The 16,914-nt window shown below is 31.5% G+C and overlaps 1 protein-coding gene across 1 annotated transcript in view; it reads right to left on the reverse strand.

Annotated features, from left to right (window-relative positions):
* Positions 1-5,423: 5,423 nt before the first annotated feature.
* The window catches only part of LOC143045272 (tether containing UBX domain for GLUT4-like), a 28,798-nt gene continuing 17,307 nt past the window's right edge, over positions 5,424-16,914 (reverse strand). The window contains exons 15-18 of the mRNA XM_076217655.1: positions 16,850-16,901; positions 7,176-7,254; positions 6,155-6,300; positions 5,424-5,726 (exon numbers count right to left, since the gene is read on the reverse strand). Coding sequence (XP_076073770.1) covers positions 5,716-5,726; positions 6,155-6,300; positions 7,176-7,254; positions 16,850-16,901 — 288 coding nt within the window. The 3' untranslated portion in view covers positions 5,424-5,715. The remainder of the gene's footprint in view (positions 5,727-6,154; positions 6,301-7,175; positions 7,255-16,849; positions 16,902-16,914) is intronic.

Below are 16,914 nucleotides of genomic sequence, written 5' to 3' on the forward strand. Positions count from 1 at the left end.
TAAATGTCATTGATTTCTATTCACTTAAAATAAAGTTATTGTGCAAAAACCAAAAAAAATGCTTATTTGTGCCCTTTTTAAGCCCCTAATTCCTGAACAGTTCAAAATAAAACTCCCAAAAACAATCCAAACCTCCCTTTTGTGGTCATTAAGCTTGTTTTAAAATTTCACAGATTTCTATTAACTTATAATAAAGTTTTTGTGCGAAAACCAAGAAAAATGCTTATTTTGGCCCTATTAGGGCCCCTAATTCCTTAACTGTTTGGACCAAAACTCCAAAAATCAATCCTAACCTTCCTATTGTGGTCATCAACCTTGTGTTTAAATTTCATAGATTTCTATTTACATTTACTTAAGTTATTGTGCGAAAACTAAGAAAAATGCTTATTTGGGCCCTTTTTTGGCCCCTTATTCATAAACTATTGGGACCACACTGTCACATAAACTTAACATTAACCAAGATAGCTAAACAAAGACCAATGAACCATGAAAATAAGGTCAAGGTCAGATGAACCATGCCAGACAGACATGTACAGCTAACAAAGCTTCCATACAACAAATATAGTTGACCTATTACTTATAGTTTAAGAAAAATACACCAAAACACAAAAACTTAACACTGTGCAATGAACCGAGCAATTGAGGTCACGGTCAAATAAAACCTGCGGGACAGACATATAGATCATAATATATTTCCATACACCAAATATAGTTGATCTTTGGCATATAATATTAGATAAAAAGACCAAAACTTAAAAACTTAACTTTGACCATTGAACCATGAAAATGAGGTCAAGGTCAGATGACATCTGCCCACTAGACATGTACACCTTACAACCATTCCATACAACAAATATAGTAGACCTATTGCATAAAGTATGAGAAAAACAGACCAAAACACAAAAACTAAACTATAACCACTGAACCATGAAAATGAGGTCAAGGTCAGATGACACCTGCCAGTTGGACATGTACACCTTCCAGTCCTTCCATACACCAAATATACTAGCCCTATTACTTATAGTATCTGCGATATGGACTTGACCACCAAAACTTAACCTTGTTCACTGATCCATGAAATGAGGTCGAGGTCAAGTGAAAACTGTCTGACGGGCATGAGGACCTTGCAAGGTACGCACATACCAAATATAGTTATCCTATTACTTATAATATGAGAGAATTCAACATTACAAAAATTTTGAACCATTTTTTCAAGTGGTCACTGAACCATGAAAATGAGGTCAAGGACATTGGACATGTGACTGACAGAAACTTTGTAACATGAGGCATTTATATACAAAGTATGAAGCATCCAGGTCTTTCACCTTCTAAAATATAAACCTTTTAAGAAGTTAGCTAACGCCGCCGTCACCGCCGGATCACTATCCCTATGTCGAGCTTTCTGCAACACAAGTTGCAGGCTCGACAAAAATGAACGAAAAACAAATATGTAACAATAAACAAACGACAACCACTGAATTACAGGCTGTTGACATTCCACATTTCCATTCTCAATTTTATAAAAGAACATAAAAAATACAAAATAAAAATAATTAATTCTGTAAAGTTGGTAGGATCGAGTCCCTAAAACACAAGACAAAGGGACTTAACCTATTAATTAAGATCTGATTTCATACTGCAAAAAAATATTTGTTTATTCTCTATTGATTCTTTCAACTTTTTGTGAATAGAAGTGATGACCTATATAATTCATCCCTGAATTAACTAAAAAATCTGAAACATAGCTAAAACAGGGACTTTCTATACTTAGTATAAAAAAATCCCTGGCTAAAATCAAATTATCTTCTTCAAAAAATTCCCAATTATAAATACAAAAGAGATATGTGTTTTGCATTGTTATCTTTACTGCTCCAAATGATTTTGTAAAATTTTGCATCAAAATAAAAACCCTTGGCATTTTTTTTTAATTTGCTTTTACAAATTTATTTCTAAATCTAAAATTTACTGACTGAGAGATATTGAGATTCCTAATAAAAAACTGATGAAAATTTTGATATATACATTTAATTCCCTAAACATTTACATTCTATCAATTGTTAACTTGAATACTTTAAATTTCAATTTGTTGAATAGGATCCATTGAGGTTTAATTATTAATTGATAGCAATCTTTTGATCTGTAATTATTAATTGATAGAAATCTTTTGATCTTTAATTATTAATTGATTGATATCCTTTGATACCCTATTATTAGACAATTGAAATGTTATCAGTTGATTAAATTCCTTTGATCTCTAATTAACAAACCAACAATAAAAGGTGATTAGTCCTTTTTGTTTTATTTTTACATATTTAAAGCAGTGAACACTTTTCTAAGCAAACATTAGCTTTTATTTCATAAACACAAGCCAACCTTAATTTTGAGTAAATATTTTAATTTAAAAAGGGAACTTTTACCCCCAAAAAGTCATAATCATTTCAACTTCAGTTCTCCTCATACCTCACAAACACCAATACAACTATGGACTCCTGTACTATTTTGTCTTATGCCCAGCAGCTGAAGACTTTACTCACATCACATGACCAAGCAGTGATCCAAATTAACTTACTAGGTAACTTCTATTTACTAATTAATTGATAAAGATAGTCCTATTTACTCGAGAACTTTAAAAAATATATATATTTGCAAAAATAATTGAAGGATAAAATCATTAATATTTTAATTTTTAAATACTGTATTTCAAGCACATGTACTTTTCATTTAATAATTATATCAAGAATAAAATATTTGATATGGAATTATGAATTCTTTAATTTTATTGTTATTTAATAGCATTTTTTTTTCTTGTTTACAGAAAGTAAGATCCAGCAGCTTGACCACTACTTGTTTACAGCAGCCATTAATGGTTCCAATGGTAACAGTCTCCGTCTGCAGACCCATAAGTCAACTGCACTTGGTATCTGTAAGATGTACAACCAGTACAGAGAGAAACAAGAGTGCACACGCTGAAATGTCTCGCCTTCTATACTAATCATTGATATTATGTTGATAGTCCTTAGTATAAAGCTAAGCTTTATAACAACTGTCACATAAACTTAACATTAACCAAGATAACTAAACATAGACCAATGAACCTTGAAAATGAGGTCAAGGTCAGATGAACCATGCCAGGCAGACATGTACAGCTAACAATGCTTCTATACAACATATATAGTTGACCTATTACTTATAGTTTAAGAAAAATAGACCAAAACACAAAAACTTAACACTGTGCAATGAACCGTGAAAATAAGGTCACGGTCAAATAAAACCTGTGCGACTGACATAAAGATCATAAAATATTTCCATACACCAAATATAGTTGACCTAGTATGGCATATAGTATTAGATAAAAAGACCAAAACTCAAAAACTTAACTTTGACCACTGAACCATGAAAATAAGGTCAAGGTCACATGACATCTGCCTGCAAGACATGTACACCTTACAATTGTTCCATACAACAAATATAGTAGACCTATTGCATATAGTATGAGAAAAACAGACCAAAACACAAAAATTTAACTTTGACCACTGAACCATGAAAATGAGGTCAAGGTCACATGACATCTGCCCGCTAGACATGTACACCTTACAATCGTTCTATACAACAAATATAGTAGACCTATTGCATATAGTATGAGAAAAACAGACCAAAACACAAAAATTTAACTATAACCACTGAACCATGAAAATGAGGTCAAGGTCAATTGACACCTGCCAGTTGGACATGTACACCTTACAGTCCTTCCATACACTGAATATACTAGCCCTATTGCTTATAGTATCTGAGATATGGACTTGACCACCAAAACTTAACCTTGTTCACTGATCCATGAAATGAGGTCGAGGTCAAGTGAAAACTGTCTGACAGACATGAGGACATTGCAAGGTACGCATATATCAAATATAGTTATCCTATTACTTATAATAAGAGAGAATTCAACATTACAAAAAATTTGAACTTTTTTTTCAAGTGGTCACTGAACCATGAAAATGAGGTCAAGGACATTGGACATGTGACTGACGGAAACTTCGTAACATGAGGCATCTATATACAAAGTATGAAGCATCTAGGTCTTCCACCTTCTAAAATATAAAGCTTTTAAGACGTTAGCTAACACCGCCGCCGCCGGATCACTATCCCTATGTCGAGCTTTCTGCAACAAAAGTTGCAGGCTCGACAAAAATGGAACCAAGTCCAAGAGTTATCGACCCTGATCATGAAGTCTGCCAACATCATCAGAATCTTACAACCAACCAGCCAGTCCTTCCAGCAGACAGCAGCTAGACAACGACAGCACTGTCCAGTCACTAACAGATGACTTCTGTGTTTTTTCCAGAGATATTTAAACTGTGATTGTATTGCTGATGTTTTCATAGCTTTGAAAGTGCTTCTTATATTTTCTATGTTATTTGTATTGTTTATCTTGATTATGTATTTAGTGCTATATATTTGAGGCTACATTTGCCATTAATAAAATATATTGTATCAAAATGTTTTGTTTGACTTCATTTATCAAAAGATCATTCTAAACATCAACAAAACAAGAATTCATCATAATAAACACTTGACATGGATTTCAATAGAGACTTACAACAATACGGATTAAGACTAAATGTATTTAAGACAAATCAGAATTTTTATAATAAAAAAAAGACAAAAAAACAAACTGACTGAGTTGGGAGGTTTTAAACTAGATCTTTAACTCAACTGCATACTTCAACCATCACATATCTACCCCATCTGTATAGATTGCCATTGTTCACATCTTTAAGTCTTTTAATGTACTCAATGCTTTAAGAGCTTGTGCTATTTGTCAAGGAAAGTAAAAGGACGTTTCATTAAAGTACTTAATAAAAGAAATGTGCAATAGACAACACAAACATCACACTCATCTCAAAGAAATTGGGTCTTAAAACGACAAGAACAACAACATGGTCTAGATGGCTTGACTTGGTACAGACACAAAGCAAACTCATATTGATAAAAATTTACATTTGGTTGTTTGACAGATTTGAAAACATGGCAAAGCATTCACTATAAACTGTTCATGAGTGAATGATAAGCCTGTCTTGTTTTCAAAGAATAAAGTTCAATAACTTCTCAATGTCATATCAGAAATTTAAAGAAATCTAAAAGGAGCTTACATCAATAGATATAAACAATTCCCAAAAGTTTTATGCCAATTGGGTAAAGCGTTTTTGAGTCAATGTCCGACATGTTGACAACGGACAGACAGACGGATGGACGAACAGAAGGACAACATCAGTAATGCGTCCTGTAAAAGGGCGTATAAAAATCAGACTCAGACATCAATATATTACTGTTTGAATCAACAGAAAATTGGCTTTTCTGTTAATTGTCTTCCTAGATTAAATTCCTTTGAGCAACTTTAAACATATGGCAGTAAATTTAATGTCTTATAACAATTACATAATTTATTTAGTAACAAGATTTCAATAACAATTGTCTTGTTGAATTGCAAACTTAATGTTCATGCAGTCTAGAAGTTTTCTGGTTTTGGTTTAACTTGCTTGGCAAATATTTATAAAGCTTAAATTCACAAGCTGTCATCACATTATATGCTGGAGAACTGTTCATGGATTTCCTTCATCACATCCCTATTAACCCTCTGTTTCTCATGTTTTAATCCATAAGGAACCCTTTAAAACAAGTTGTCTTCAGCCTTATAAACAAATGTTTTCCCTAGGTTCATTTTTTACCTGTAAAAATAATAAACAATTTCCTTTTATTATTATTCCAACTTATAAGTAAATAACAATCAAATAAATTATCAACATTTCACAAATGTAAAGTAAACGTTAAATTCTACTAACAGTTTGTATAATTTGAACACAAAAATAATCTGAGCACATGGTACACCATTATTGTGCATATTGAAATTGTTGCCTGAATGAAATGGGATATTTTAAAGGCATTAATTTAAAAGCATATAGAAAACATATCAAAGGTCCTGTAGAAAACATGCATGGAGATACCCTTAGGCATATATTATGTCAAATATAACAGTCAAAAGTCCTATAGTTCTGGAATTACAAAATTAAATAAAATGCTCTAAAAGTAGAGCTATGAACAGTTTGGTGAAGTATTGACACACCATTCAAGGTTTATGCAAATAAAAGCTACCTACCAACTTTAAACCATTTAGGTACACCTGGTTTCTGTTCTGTTGTATCTCTGGGTTGTCTAGGTCTATCTCCAGCATTTCTTTTGTTTGGCTGTGATCCACTAGTTGTTGGTATATTTTCATCCCCAGGAGTATCGTCTTTTGGAAAACTGACAACAAGAACACAAAAAGAATTTTAATAAAAGAACATGCAAAATTTCTTTAGATAATTTTCTAAACAATTTTTATGCCCCATTTATGGGCATTGTGTTTTCTGGTTTGTGCTTCCATTTGTCTGTTCTTTTGTCCGTCCGTCTGTTCGTCCTGCTTCAGGATAAAGTTTTTGATGAAGTTGAAGTTTAATCAACTTGAAAATTAGTACACATGTTCCTTATAATATGATCTTTCTAATTTTAATGCTAAATAAGAGTTTTTACCCCATTTTCACGGTCTTCTGAACATAGAAAATGATAGTGCGAATGGGGCATCTGTGTACTAGGGAAACATTCTTGTTTATTTTTACTTTTGGTTGTAATTGATAAAAAGAATTGCATTTCACAACAGAACCTTATGGCCCTTACCACTTAGGAATTCTATGAAACTGTCATACATGAGAGAGGTTTAAGTAGCTATAAAACCAGGTTTTAGCCATTATTTTGTCTGTTTACCAAGTCAGGAATATGAAAGTTGTTTTCCATTCATTCAATGTGTTGAAGTTTTTGATTTTACAATTTGATAAGGGACTTTCAAATTTGAGAATTTTTCTTGGAGTTACATATTTTTGATATTTTACGTTTTAGAGAGAATAATTAAAATGTTAATGTGTATTAATTATTTGTTGTTGTTTTCATTGATTCATCATATATGTATAAACATGCTTAATTTCTTTTTTTCTATTATGAAACTATCTGTTCATTTCATTTATGAACAAATAATAAAATCTATTCATTTTTGTCGATATTACACTAACAGACTTCTTAACTGATAAAAGATCAAGTTATTTATTTGTTGTTATTTTATTTCTAAACTTGAAAAGTCAATTTACCATTTACTGACTACTTCATCAGCTTTTATTCTAGATCCTACTTCTTGTAACACAGCTCGGCTCAGATAATGCTCTGAAACTAAATAAACACATTTTAACCTGTTCATATAGGAAACGGGCATCACCTGTTTTGCAATACAATTAAAATCAATAATTGATGGTGTGTCATAGTATTCAATGTATATTTGGCTATAGATTTCAATTTGTACTAGAGTGTCAAGGTTGCTTTCCTGTCTTGTAACGTTGCTTTTCCTTAACCCCTAAAAGCCCTATCTTGTCGCCAAGTGTCAAAACAGTCCCTTTCATCATCTGTAATTTTCTGTTTTTACTTATCAGTAGTTAATGAAATAGCAATTTTTAATCTAAAGGTAAAGAAATTCAAAGACTTAGGCCACACCAATTTGATTTCTTGTTCTACAGATTTTTGGACTCCAAAATTTGGGGCAAGTGAGTGATTTGAAAATTTTAATAAAAAAATATTTAATTTGCAAATTTTTGAGGCGAAGCTTGAAAAGTTAAGGTGAGCGATTAATTTTTTTTTGTAAACATAAAATAGTAGGTTTTGACATTTATTAAAACTTGATTTATCACTTGTACTTTGACATTTCTTTAATTTATGAAGTAATTTTTCCCTGTATTTTATTTCATTTCTACATCAGTAAAATGACCCTTTGTCTGAGGGAGGATTGCTCCTAACCTGATAATGACAAACACAGGTCAAAATACGGCCTTTTACACAGGGCTTTGATATAGACTGTCATCAAACAGCAAGCTATAAAGAACCCTAAAATTATTAGTGTACATAATTCGAACAGGAAAACCAACGATCTAATTTATATATCCGAACCGGCAAATGGGAAAATACCAATGAACCGCTGTCATATGGTATTTTGAACCCCATGGTAAATTGACCCCAGGGTCAAAATACCGCTATGGTAAATTGAACCCCCCCATGGTAAATTGAACCCCCCCTGCATGGAAAATTGAACCCCCATGGTAAATTGAACCCCCCTGTTTTTTTCATCCTAGATGATTATTAGAACATTTTACATTATTCTAAAGCTTATCATAGATTAAAAAATCATTCATACAAGAAGGGAAGGTACATTTTCCATGCTTAATTAAAAGAAATATCTTTGCTTGGTATAAGTGCTCTGAAGTCTTTACCAACAAAATGTCTTTCAAAATACTTATTGACACATTATAACTAGACCATATGTAGCTTGAATGCTTTAGTTATTTGTAATTATAACATATGTACCTGGTATATATATATATATATAAGGGTAGTTTTGATTTTCCATGGTAAAAAAGGGGGAGGGGGTCAAAATACCATGGCAAAGTAAAATTTTAAAACTATCTTTTCCAGCAAGTTAAATACATACAAACTACTTATTGGTGAATTCTAACTACATAAAAGAGTTAGAATTGCCAGAGTTTTGGAAATTAAAGGCCTAGAGTAGGGGGTTCAGTATACCGCAGGGGGGTCAAAATACCATGGCAAAGTAAAATTTTCAAAATAACTTTTCCAGCAAGTTTAATACATACAAACTGCTTATTTGTGTATTCTAACTATATAAAAAACTTAGAATTGCCAGAATTTTTTTAATTTAAAGGTCTAGAGTAAGAGGTTCAATATACCACAGGGGGTTCAAAATACCATGGCAAAGTAAAATTTTCAAAATATCTTTTCCATCAAGTTTAATACATACAAACTACTTGTTGGTGTATATTAACTACATATAAGAGTTAAAATTGCCAGAATTTTTTGAATTGTCTAGAGTACGGGGTTCAATATATCGCAGGGGGTCAAAATACCATGGCAAAGTAAAATTTTCAAAATATCTTTTCCAGCAAGTTAAATACATACAAACTACTTATTTGTGTATTCTAACTACATAAAAGATTTCGAATTGCCAGAATTTCTGAAATTAAAGGCCTAGAGTAGGGGGTTCAATATACCGCAGGGGGGGTCAAAATACCATGGCAAAGTTAAATTTTCAAAATATCTTTTCCAGCAAGTTAAATACATAAAAACTACTTATTGGTGTATTCTTACTAAATAAAAGAGTAAGAATTGCCAGATTTTTGGAAATTAAAGGTCTAGAGTAGGGGGTACAATATACTGCAGGGGGGTCAAAATACCATGGCAAAGTAAAATTTTCAAAATATCTTTTCCAACAAGTTTAATATATACAAACTACTTATAGGTGTATTCTAACTACATAAAAGAGTTAGAATTGCCAGAATTTCTGAATTTAAAGGCCTAGAGTAGGGGGTACAATATACTGCAGGGGGGTCAAAATACCATGGCAAAGTAAAATTTTCAAAATAACTTTTCCAGCAAGTTTAATACATACAAACTGCTTATTTGTGTATTCTTACTATATAAAAAAGTTAGAATTGCCAGAATTTTTTTATTTAAAGGTCTAGAGTAAGGGGTTCAATATACCGCAGGGGGGGTCAAAATACCATGGCAAAGTAAATTTTCAAAATATCTTTTCCAGCAAGTTAAATACATACAAACTACTTATTTGTGTATTCTTACTACATAAAAGAGTTAGAATTGCTAGAATTTCTGAAATTAAAGGCCTATAGTAGGGGGTTCAATATACCGCAGGGGGGTCAAAATACCATACCAAAGTAAAATTTTCAAAATAACTTTTCCAGCAAGTTTAATACATACAAACTGCTTATTTGTGTATATTAACTATATATAAGAGTTAAAATTGCCAAAATTTTTGAATCGTCTAGAGAAAGGGCTTCAATATATTGCAGGGGGTCAAAATACTATGGCAAAGTAAAATTTTCAAAATATCTTTTCCAGCAAGTTAAATATATACAAACTGCTTATTTGTGTATTCTAACTACATAAAAGAGTTTGAATTGCTAGAATTTCTGAAATTAAAGGTCTAGAGTGAGGGGTTCAATATACTGCAGGGAGGTCAAAATACCATGGCAAAGTAAAATTTTCAAAATAACTTTTCCAGCAAGTTTAATACATACAAACTGCTTATATGTGTATATTAACTACATATAAGAGTTAAAATTGCCAGAATATTTTAAATTGTCTAGAGTAAGGGGTTCAATATATCGCAGGGGGTCAAAATACCATGGCAAAGTAAATTTTCAAAATATCTTTTCCAGCAAGTTAAATACAAACAAACTACTTATTGGTGTATTCTTACTACATAAAAGAGTTCAAATTGCCAGAATTTCTGAAATTAAAGGCCTATAGTAGGGGGTTCAATATACCGCAGGGGGGTCCAAATACCATGGCAAAGTAAAATTTTCAAATAACTTTTCCAGAAAGTTTAATACATACAAACTGCTTATTTGTGTATTCTAACTACATAAAAAAGTTAGAATTGCCAGAATTTTTTGAATTAAAGGTCTAGAGTAGTGGGTTCAATATGCCACAGGGGGGTCAAAATACCATGGCAAAGTAAAATTTTCAAAATATCTTTTCCAACAAGTTTAATACATACCTCGCCATATATGCATGGTATTTTGACCCCCCTGTGGTATGTTGAACCCTCTACTATAGACCTTGAATTTCAAAAATTCAAGCTATTCTAACTCCTTAACATAGTTATAATACTCCAATAAGTAGTTTGTATATACTTGATATACTGGAAAAGATGTTTTGAAAATTTTACTTAGCCAGGGTATTTTGACCCCCCTGCGGTATATTGAACCACCTACTATAGACCTTGAATTTCAAAAATTCAAGCTATTCTAACTCCTTAACATAGTTATAATATTCCAATAAGTAGTTTGTATATATTTGATATACTGGAAAAGATGTTTTGAAAATTTTACTTAGCCATGATATTTTGACCCCACTGCGGTATATTGAACCCCCTACCATAGACCTTGAATTTCAAAAATTCAAGCTATTCTAACTCCTTAACATAGTTATAATACTCCAATAAGTAGTTTGTTTGTATTAAATAAACTGGAAAAGATGTTTTGAAAATTTTACTTAGCCATGGTATTTTGACCCCCCTGCGGTATATTGAACCCCCTACTATAGACCTTGAATTTCAAAATTTCAAGCTATTCCAAATCCTTAATATAGTTACAATACTCCAATAATTAGTTTGTATGTATTTAATAAACTGGAAAAGATATTTTGAAAATTTTACTTAGCCATGGTATTTTGACCCCCTGCGGTATCTTGAACCCCCTACTATAGACCTTGAATTTCAAAAATTCAAGCTATTCTAACTCCTTAATATAGTTATAATACTCCAATAAGTAGTTTGTATGTATTTAATATACTGGAAAAGATATTTTGAAAATTTTACTTAGCCATGGTATTTTGAACCCCCTGCGGTATATTGAACCCCCTACTATAGACCTTGAATTTCAAAAATTCAAGCTATTCTAAATCCTTAACATAGTTATATTACTCCAATAAGTAGTTTGTATGTATTTAATATACTGGAAAAGATATTTTGAAAATTTTACTTAGCCATGGTATTTTGACCCCCTGCGGTATCTTGAACCCCCTACTATAGACCTTGAATTTCAAAAATTCAAGCTATTCTAACTCCTTAATATAGTTACAATACTCCAGTAAGTAGTTTGTATGTATTTAATATACTAAAAAAGATATTTTGAAAATTTTACTTAGCATGGTATTTTGACCCCCCTGTGGTATATTGAACCACCTACTATAGACCTTGAATTTCAAAAAGTTCAAGCTATTCTAACTCCTAAACATAGTTATAATACTCCAATAAGTAGTTTGTATGTATTTAATAAACTGGAAAAGATATTTTGAAAATTTTACTTAGCCATGGTATTTTGAACCCCCTGCGGTATATTGAACCCCCTACTATAGACCTTGAATTTCAAAAATTCAAGCTATTCTAACTCCTTGACATAGATATAATACTCCAATAAGTAGTTTGTATATATTTGATATACTGGAAAAGATGTTTTGAAAATTTTACTTAGCCATGATATTTTGACCCCACTGCGGTATATTGAACCACCTACTATAGACCTTGAATTTCAAAAAATTCAAGCTATTCTAACTCCTAAACATAGTTATAATACTCCAATAAGTAGTTTGTATGTATTTAATAAACTGGAAAAGATATTTTGAAAATTTTACTAAGCCATGGTATTTTGAACCCCCTGCGGTATATTGAACCCCCTACTATAGACCTTGAATTTCAAAAATTCAAGCTATTCTAACTCCTTGACATAGTTATAATACTCCAATAAGTAGTTTGTTTGTATTAAATAAACTGGAAAAGATGTTTTGAAAATTTTACTTAGCCATGGTATTTTGACCCCCCTGCGGTATATTGAACCCCCTACTATAGACCTTGAATTTCAAAATTTCAAGCTATTCCAAATCCTTAATATAGTTACAATACTCCAATAATTAGTTTGTATGTATTTAATAAACTGGAAAAGATATTTTGAAAATTTTACTTAGCCATGGTATTTTGACCCCCCTGCGGTATATTGAACCCCCTACTATAGACCTTGAATTTCAAAAATTCAAGCTATTCTACCTCCTGAACATAGTTATAATACTCCAATAAGTAGTTTGTATGTATTTAATAAACTGGAAAAGATATTTTGAAAATTTTACTTAGCCATGGTATTTTGAACCCCCTGCGGTATATTGAACCCCCTACTATAGACCTTGAATTTCAAAAATTCAAGCTATTCTAAATCCTTAACATAGTTATATAACTCCAATAAGTAGTTTGTATGTATTTAATATACTGGAAAAGATATTTTGAAAATTTTACTTAGCCATGGTATTTTGACCCCCTGCGGTATCTTGAACCCCCTACTATAGACCTTGAATTTCAAAAATTCAAGCTATTCTAACTCCTTAATATAGTTACAATACTCCAGTAAGTAGTTTGTATGTATTTCATATACTAAAAAAGATATTTTGAAAATTTTACTTAGCATGGTATTTTGACCCCCCTGCGGTATATTGAACCACCTACTATAGACCTTGAATTTCAAAAAATTCAAGCTATTCTAACTCCTTAACATAGTTATAGTACTTCAATAAGTAGTTTGTATGTATTTAATATACTGAAAGAGATATTTTGAAAATTTTACTTAGCCATGGTATTTTGACCCCCCTGCGGTATATTGAACCACCTACTATAGACCTTGAATTTCAAAAATTCAAGCTATTCTAACTCCTTAACATAGTTATAATACTCCAATAAGTAGTTTGTATATATTTGATATACTGGAAAAGATGTTTTGAAAATTTTACTTAACCATGGTATTTTGACCCCCCTGCGGTATATTGAACCCCCTACTATAGACCTTGAATTTCAAAAATTCAAGCTATTCTAAATCCTTGACATAGTTATAATACTCCAATAAGTAGTTTGTATATATTTGATATACTGGAAAAGATGTTTTGAAAATTTTACTTAGCCATGATATTTTGACCCCACTGCGGTATATTGAACCCCCTACTATAGACCTTGAATTTCAAAAATTCAAGCTATTCTAACTCCTTAACATAGTTATAATACTCCAATAAGTAGTTTGTATGTATTTAATATACTGGAAAAGATATTTTGAAAATTTTACTTAACCATGGTATTTTGAACCCCCTGCGGTATATTGAACCACCTACTATAGACCTTGAATTTCAAAAATTCAAGCTATTCTAAATCCTTAACATAGTTATATTACTCCAATAAGTAGTTTGTATGTATTTAATATACTGTAAAAGATATTTTGAAAATTTTACTTAACCATGGTATTTTGACCCCCCTGCGGTATATTGAACCCCCTACTATAGACCTTGAATTTCAAAAATTCAAGCTATTCTAAATCCTTGACATAGTTATAATACTCCAATAAGTAGTTTGTATATATTTGATATACTGGAAAAGATGTTTTGAAAATTTTACTTAGCCATGATATTTTGACCCCACTGCGGTATATTGAACCCCCTACTATAGACCTTGAATTTCAAAAATTCAAGCTATTCTAAATCCTTAACATAGTTATATTACTGGTATAAGTAGTTTGTATGTATTTAATATACTGGAAAAGATATTTTGAAAATTTTACTTAGCCATGGTATTTTGAACCCCCTGCTATAGACCTTGAATTTCAAAAATTCAAGCTATTCTAACACATTAACATTGTTATAATACTCCAATAAGTAATTTGTATGTATTTAATAAACTGGAAAAGATATTTTGAAAATTTTACTTAGCCATGGTATTTTGACCCCCCTGCGGTATATTGAACCCCCTACTATAGACCTTGAATTTCAAAAATTCAAGCTATTCTAACTCCTTAACATAGTTATAGTACTTCAATAAGTAGTTTGTATGTATTTAATATACTGAAAAAGATATTTTGAAAATTTTACTTAGCCATGGTATTTTGACCCCCCTGCGGTATATTGAACCCCCTACTATAGACCTTGAATTTCAAAAATTCAAGCTTCTCTAACTCCTTAACATAGTTATAATACTCAAATAAGTAGTTTGTATGTATTTAATAAACTGGAAAAGATATTTTGAAAATTTTACTTAGCCATGGTATTTTGACCCCCCTGCGGTATATTGAACCCCCTACTATAGACCTTGAATTTCAAAAATTCAAGCTATTATAAATCCTTAACATAGTTATATTACTGGTATAAGTAGTTTGTATGTATTTAATATACGGGAAAAGATATTTTGAAAATTTTACTTAGCCATGGTATTTTGACCCCCTGCGGTATATTGAACCCCCTACTATAGACCTTGAATTTCAAAAATTCAAGCTATTCTAAATCCTTAACATAGTTATATTACTCCAATAAGTAGTTTGTATGTATTTAATATACTGGAAAAGATATTTTGAAAATTTTACTTAGCCATGGTATTTTGACCCCCTGCGGTATATTGAACCCCCTACTATAGACCTTGATTTTCAAAAATTCAAGCTATTCTAACTCCTTAATATAGTTACAATACTCCAGTAAGTAGTTTGTATGTATTTAATATACTAAAAAAGATATTTTGAAAATTTTACTTAGCATGGTATTTTGACCCCCCTGCGGTATATTGAACCACCTACTATAGACCTTGAATTTCAAAAAATTCAAGCTATTCTAACTCCTAAACATAGTTATAATACTCCAATAAGTAGTTTGTATGTATTTAATAAACTGGAAAAGATATTTTGAAAATTTTACTTAGCCATGGTATTTTGAACCCCCTGCGGTATATTGAACCCCCTACTATAGACCTTGAATTTCAAAAAATTCAAGCTATTCTAAATCCTTAACATAGTTATATTACTGCAATAAGTAGTTTGTATGTATTTAATATACTGGAAAAGATATTTTGAAAATTTTACTTAGCCATGGTATTTTGACCCCCCTGCGGTATATTGAACCCCCTACTATAGACCTTGAATTTCAAAAATTCAAGCTATTCTAACTCCTTAACATAGTTATAATACTCCAATAAGTGGTTTGTATGTGTTAAACATGCTGGAAAAGATATTTTTAAAATTTTGCTTAGCCATGGTATTTTGACCCCCCTGCGGTATATTGAACCCCCTACTTAAAACCACAAATTAAAAAAAAATGATAGCCAATAAACTGTAAATTAGATTATCTGCAATACTATTTATCAAAAACAGGGGGGTTCAATATACCGCAGGGGGGTTCAAAATACCATATGTGAAAAATGACCCCGGGGTCAAAATACCATGCGGTATAATGACCCCGGGGTCATTTTACCGCATGGTATTTTGACCCCGGGTTCACTTTTTAGGGGGTTCAAAATACCATATGACACCGCATCAACAAACGACAACTGCTGAACGACAGGCCCCTGAATTAATCAGGACAGGTGCATAAACATGCAGCGGCTATGGATAGTTTTGTTTCACGAGGATACAATATAATTGCAGTTTAAGGCAAATCCTTCAGAAGTTCTTTGAACTTTATTCTAACAACGAACATTTTTTGATAGGGAATATGAATAAGGGTAAAAGAAACCAACGTTTTGTTCTATACAGGTATTTCCGCTGTTATATATTTATATCGGAGCACTCCAAATTTGGATAAATTGGTTTCATGCTGAATCAAATATTATCACAGATATTTACACAGTGTGGTGGGGTGCTTATAGGTTTAAAATCGTTATATACAGGTTTAGACTGTACGTTGATACCTTTTTATATCCTTTACAAAAAAACAATGCGGGAAACGAACATGATTACATTTACAGATGATGGAAGCTGAAATATAAAAAAAATGAAAAAATTCTGTTTTGAAAAAAATCTGTGCAGGCGGGTCCTTCGAACAAGGAATTAAATTGGTGAGGCCTTATACAATTTATTTCTGAAAGTGTTGACTTTGTTAACTGGTTATATCTTACTTCAAAGGAAAAAACTATTTTGTACAAACAAAATGAAGCCTGTTGAACATGTAAAAAAAGCACCAGAAAGGTTTTATCTATAAACTAAAGTTATTACAATGAATCCATTATATAAATTATATAAATGGCATTGTCTGGTGTCAACACTACAGGCTAGTTTTCGATTGAAGCTAAGAGACATGTGGATTGAGCAGGTGCATTCACCGTTTCTATCAGCCTTCCATATCTGTTTAACACTCATTTACTCAATTTTTTATTTCAATGCAACAAGATTCCTACCTTTGCTTTCCTCTACTCCAAAGTAAACAACACAAGCTGGAGCTAACTTGGCCTAAAAATAATAT

This window comes from Mytilus galloprovincialis, chromosome 9, assembly GCF_965363235.1.
Source record: "Mytilus galloprovincialis chromosome 9, xbMytGall1.hap1.1, whole genome shotgun sequence".
In the NCBI taxonomy this organism is placed as follows: domain Eukaryota; kingdom Metazoa; phylum Mollusca; class Bivalvia; order Mytilida; family Mytilidae; genus Mytilus; species Mytilus galloprovincialis.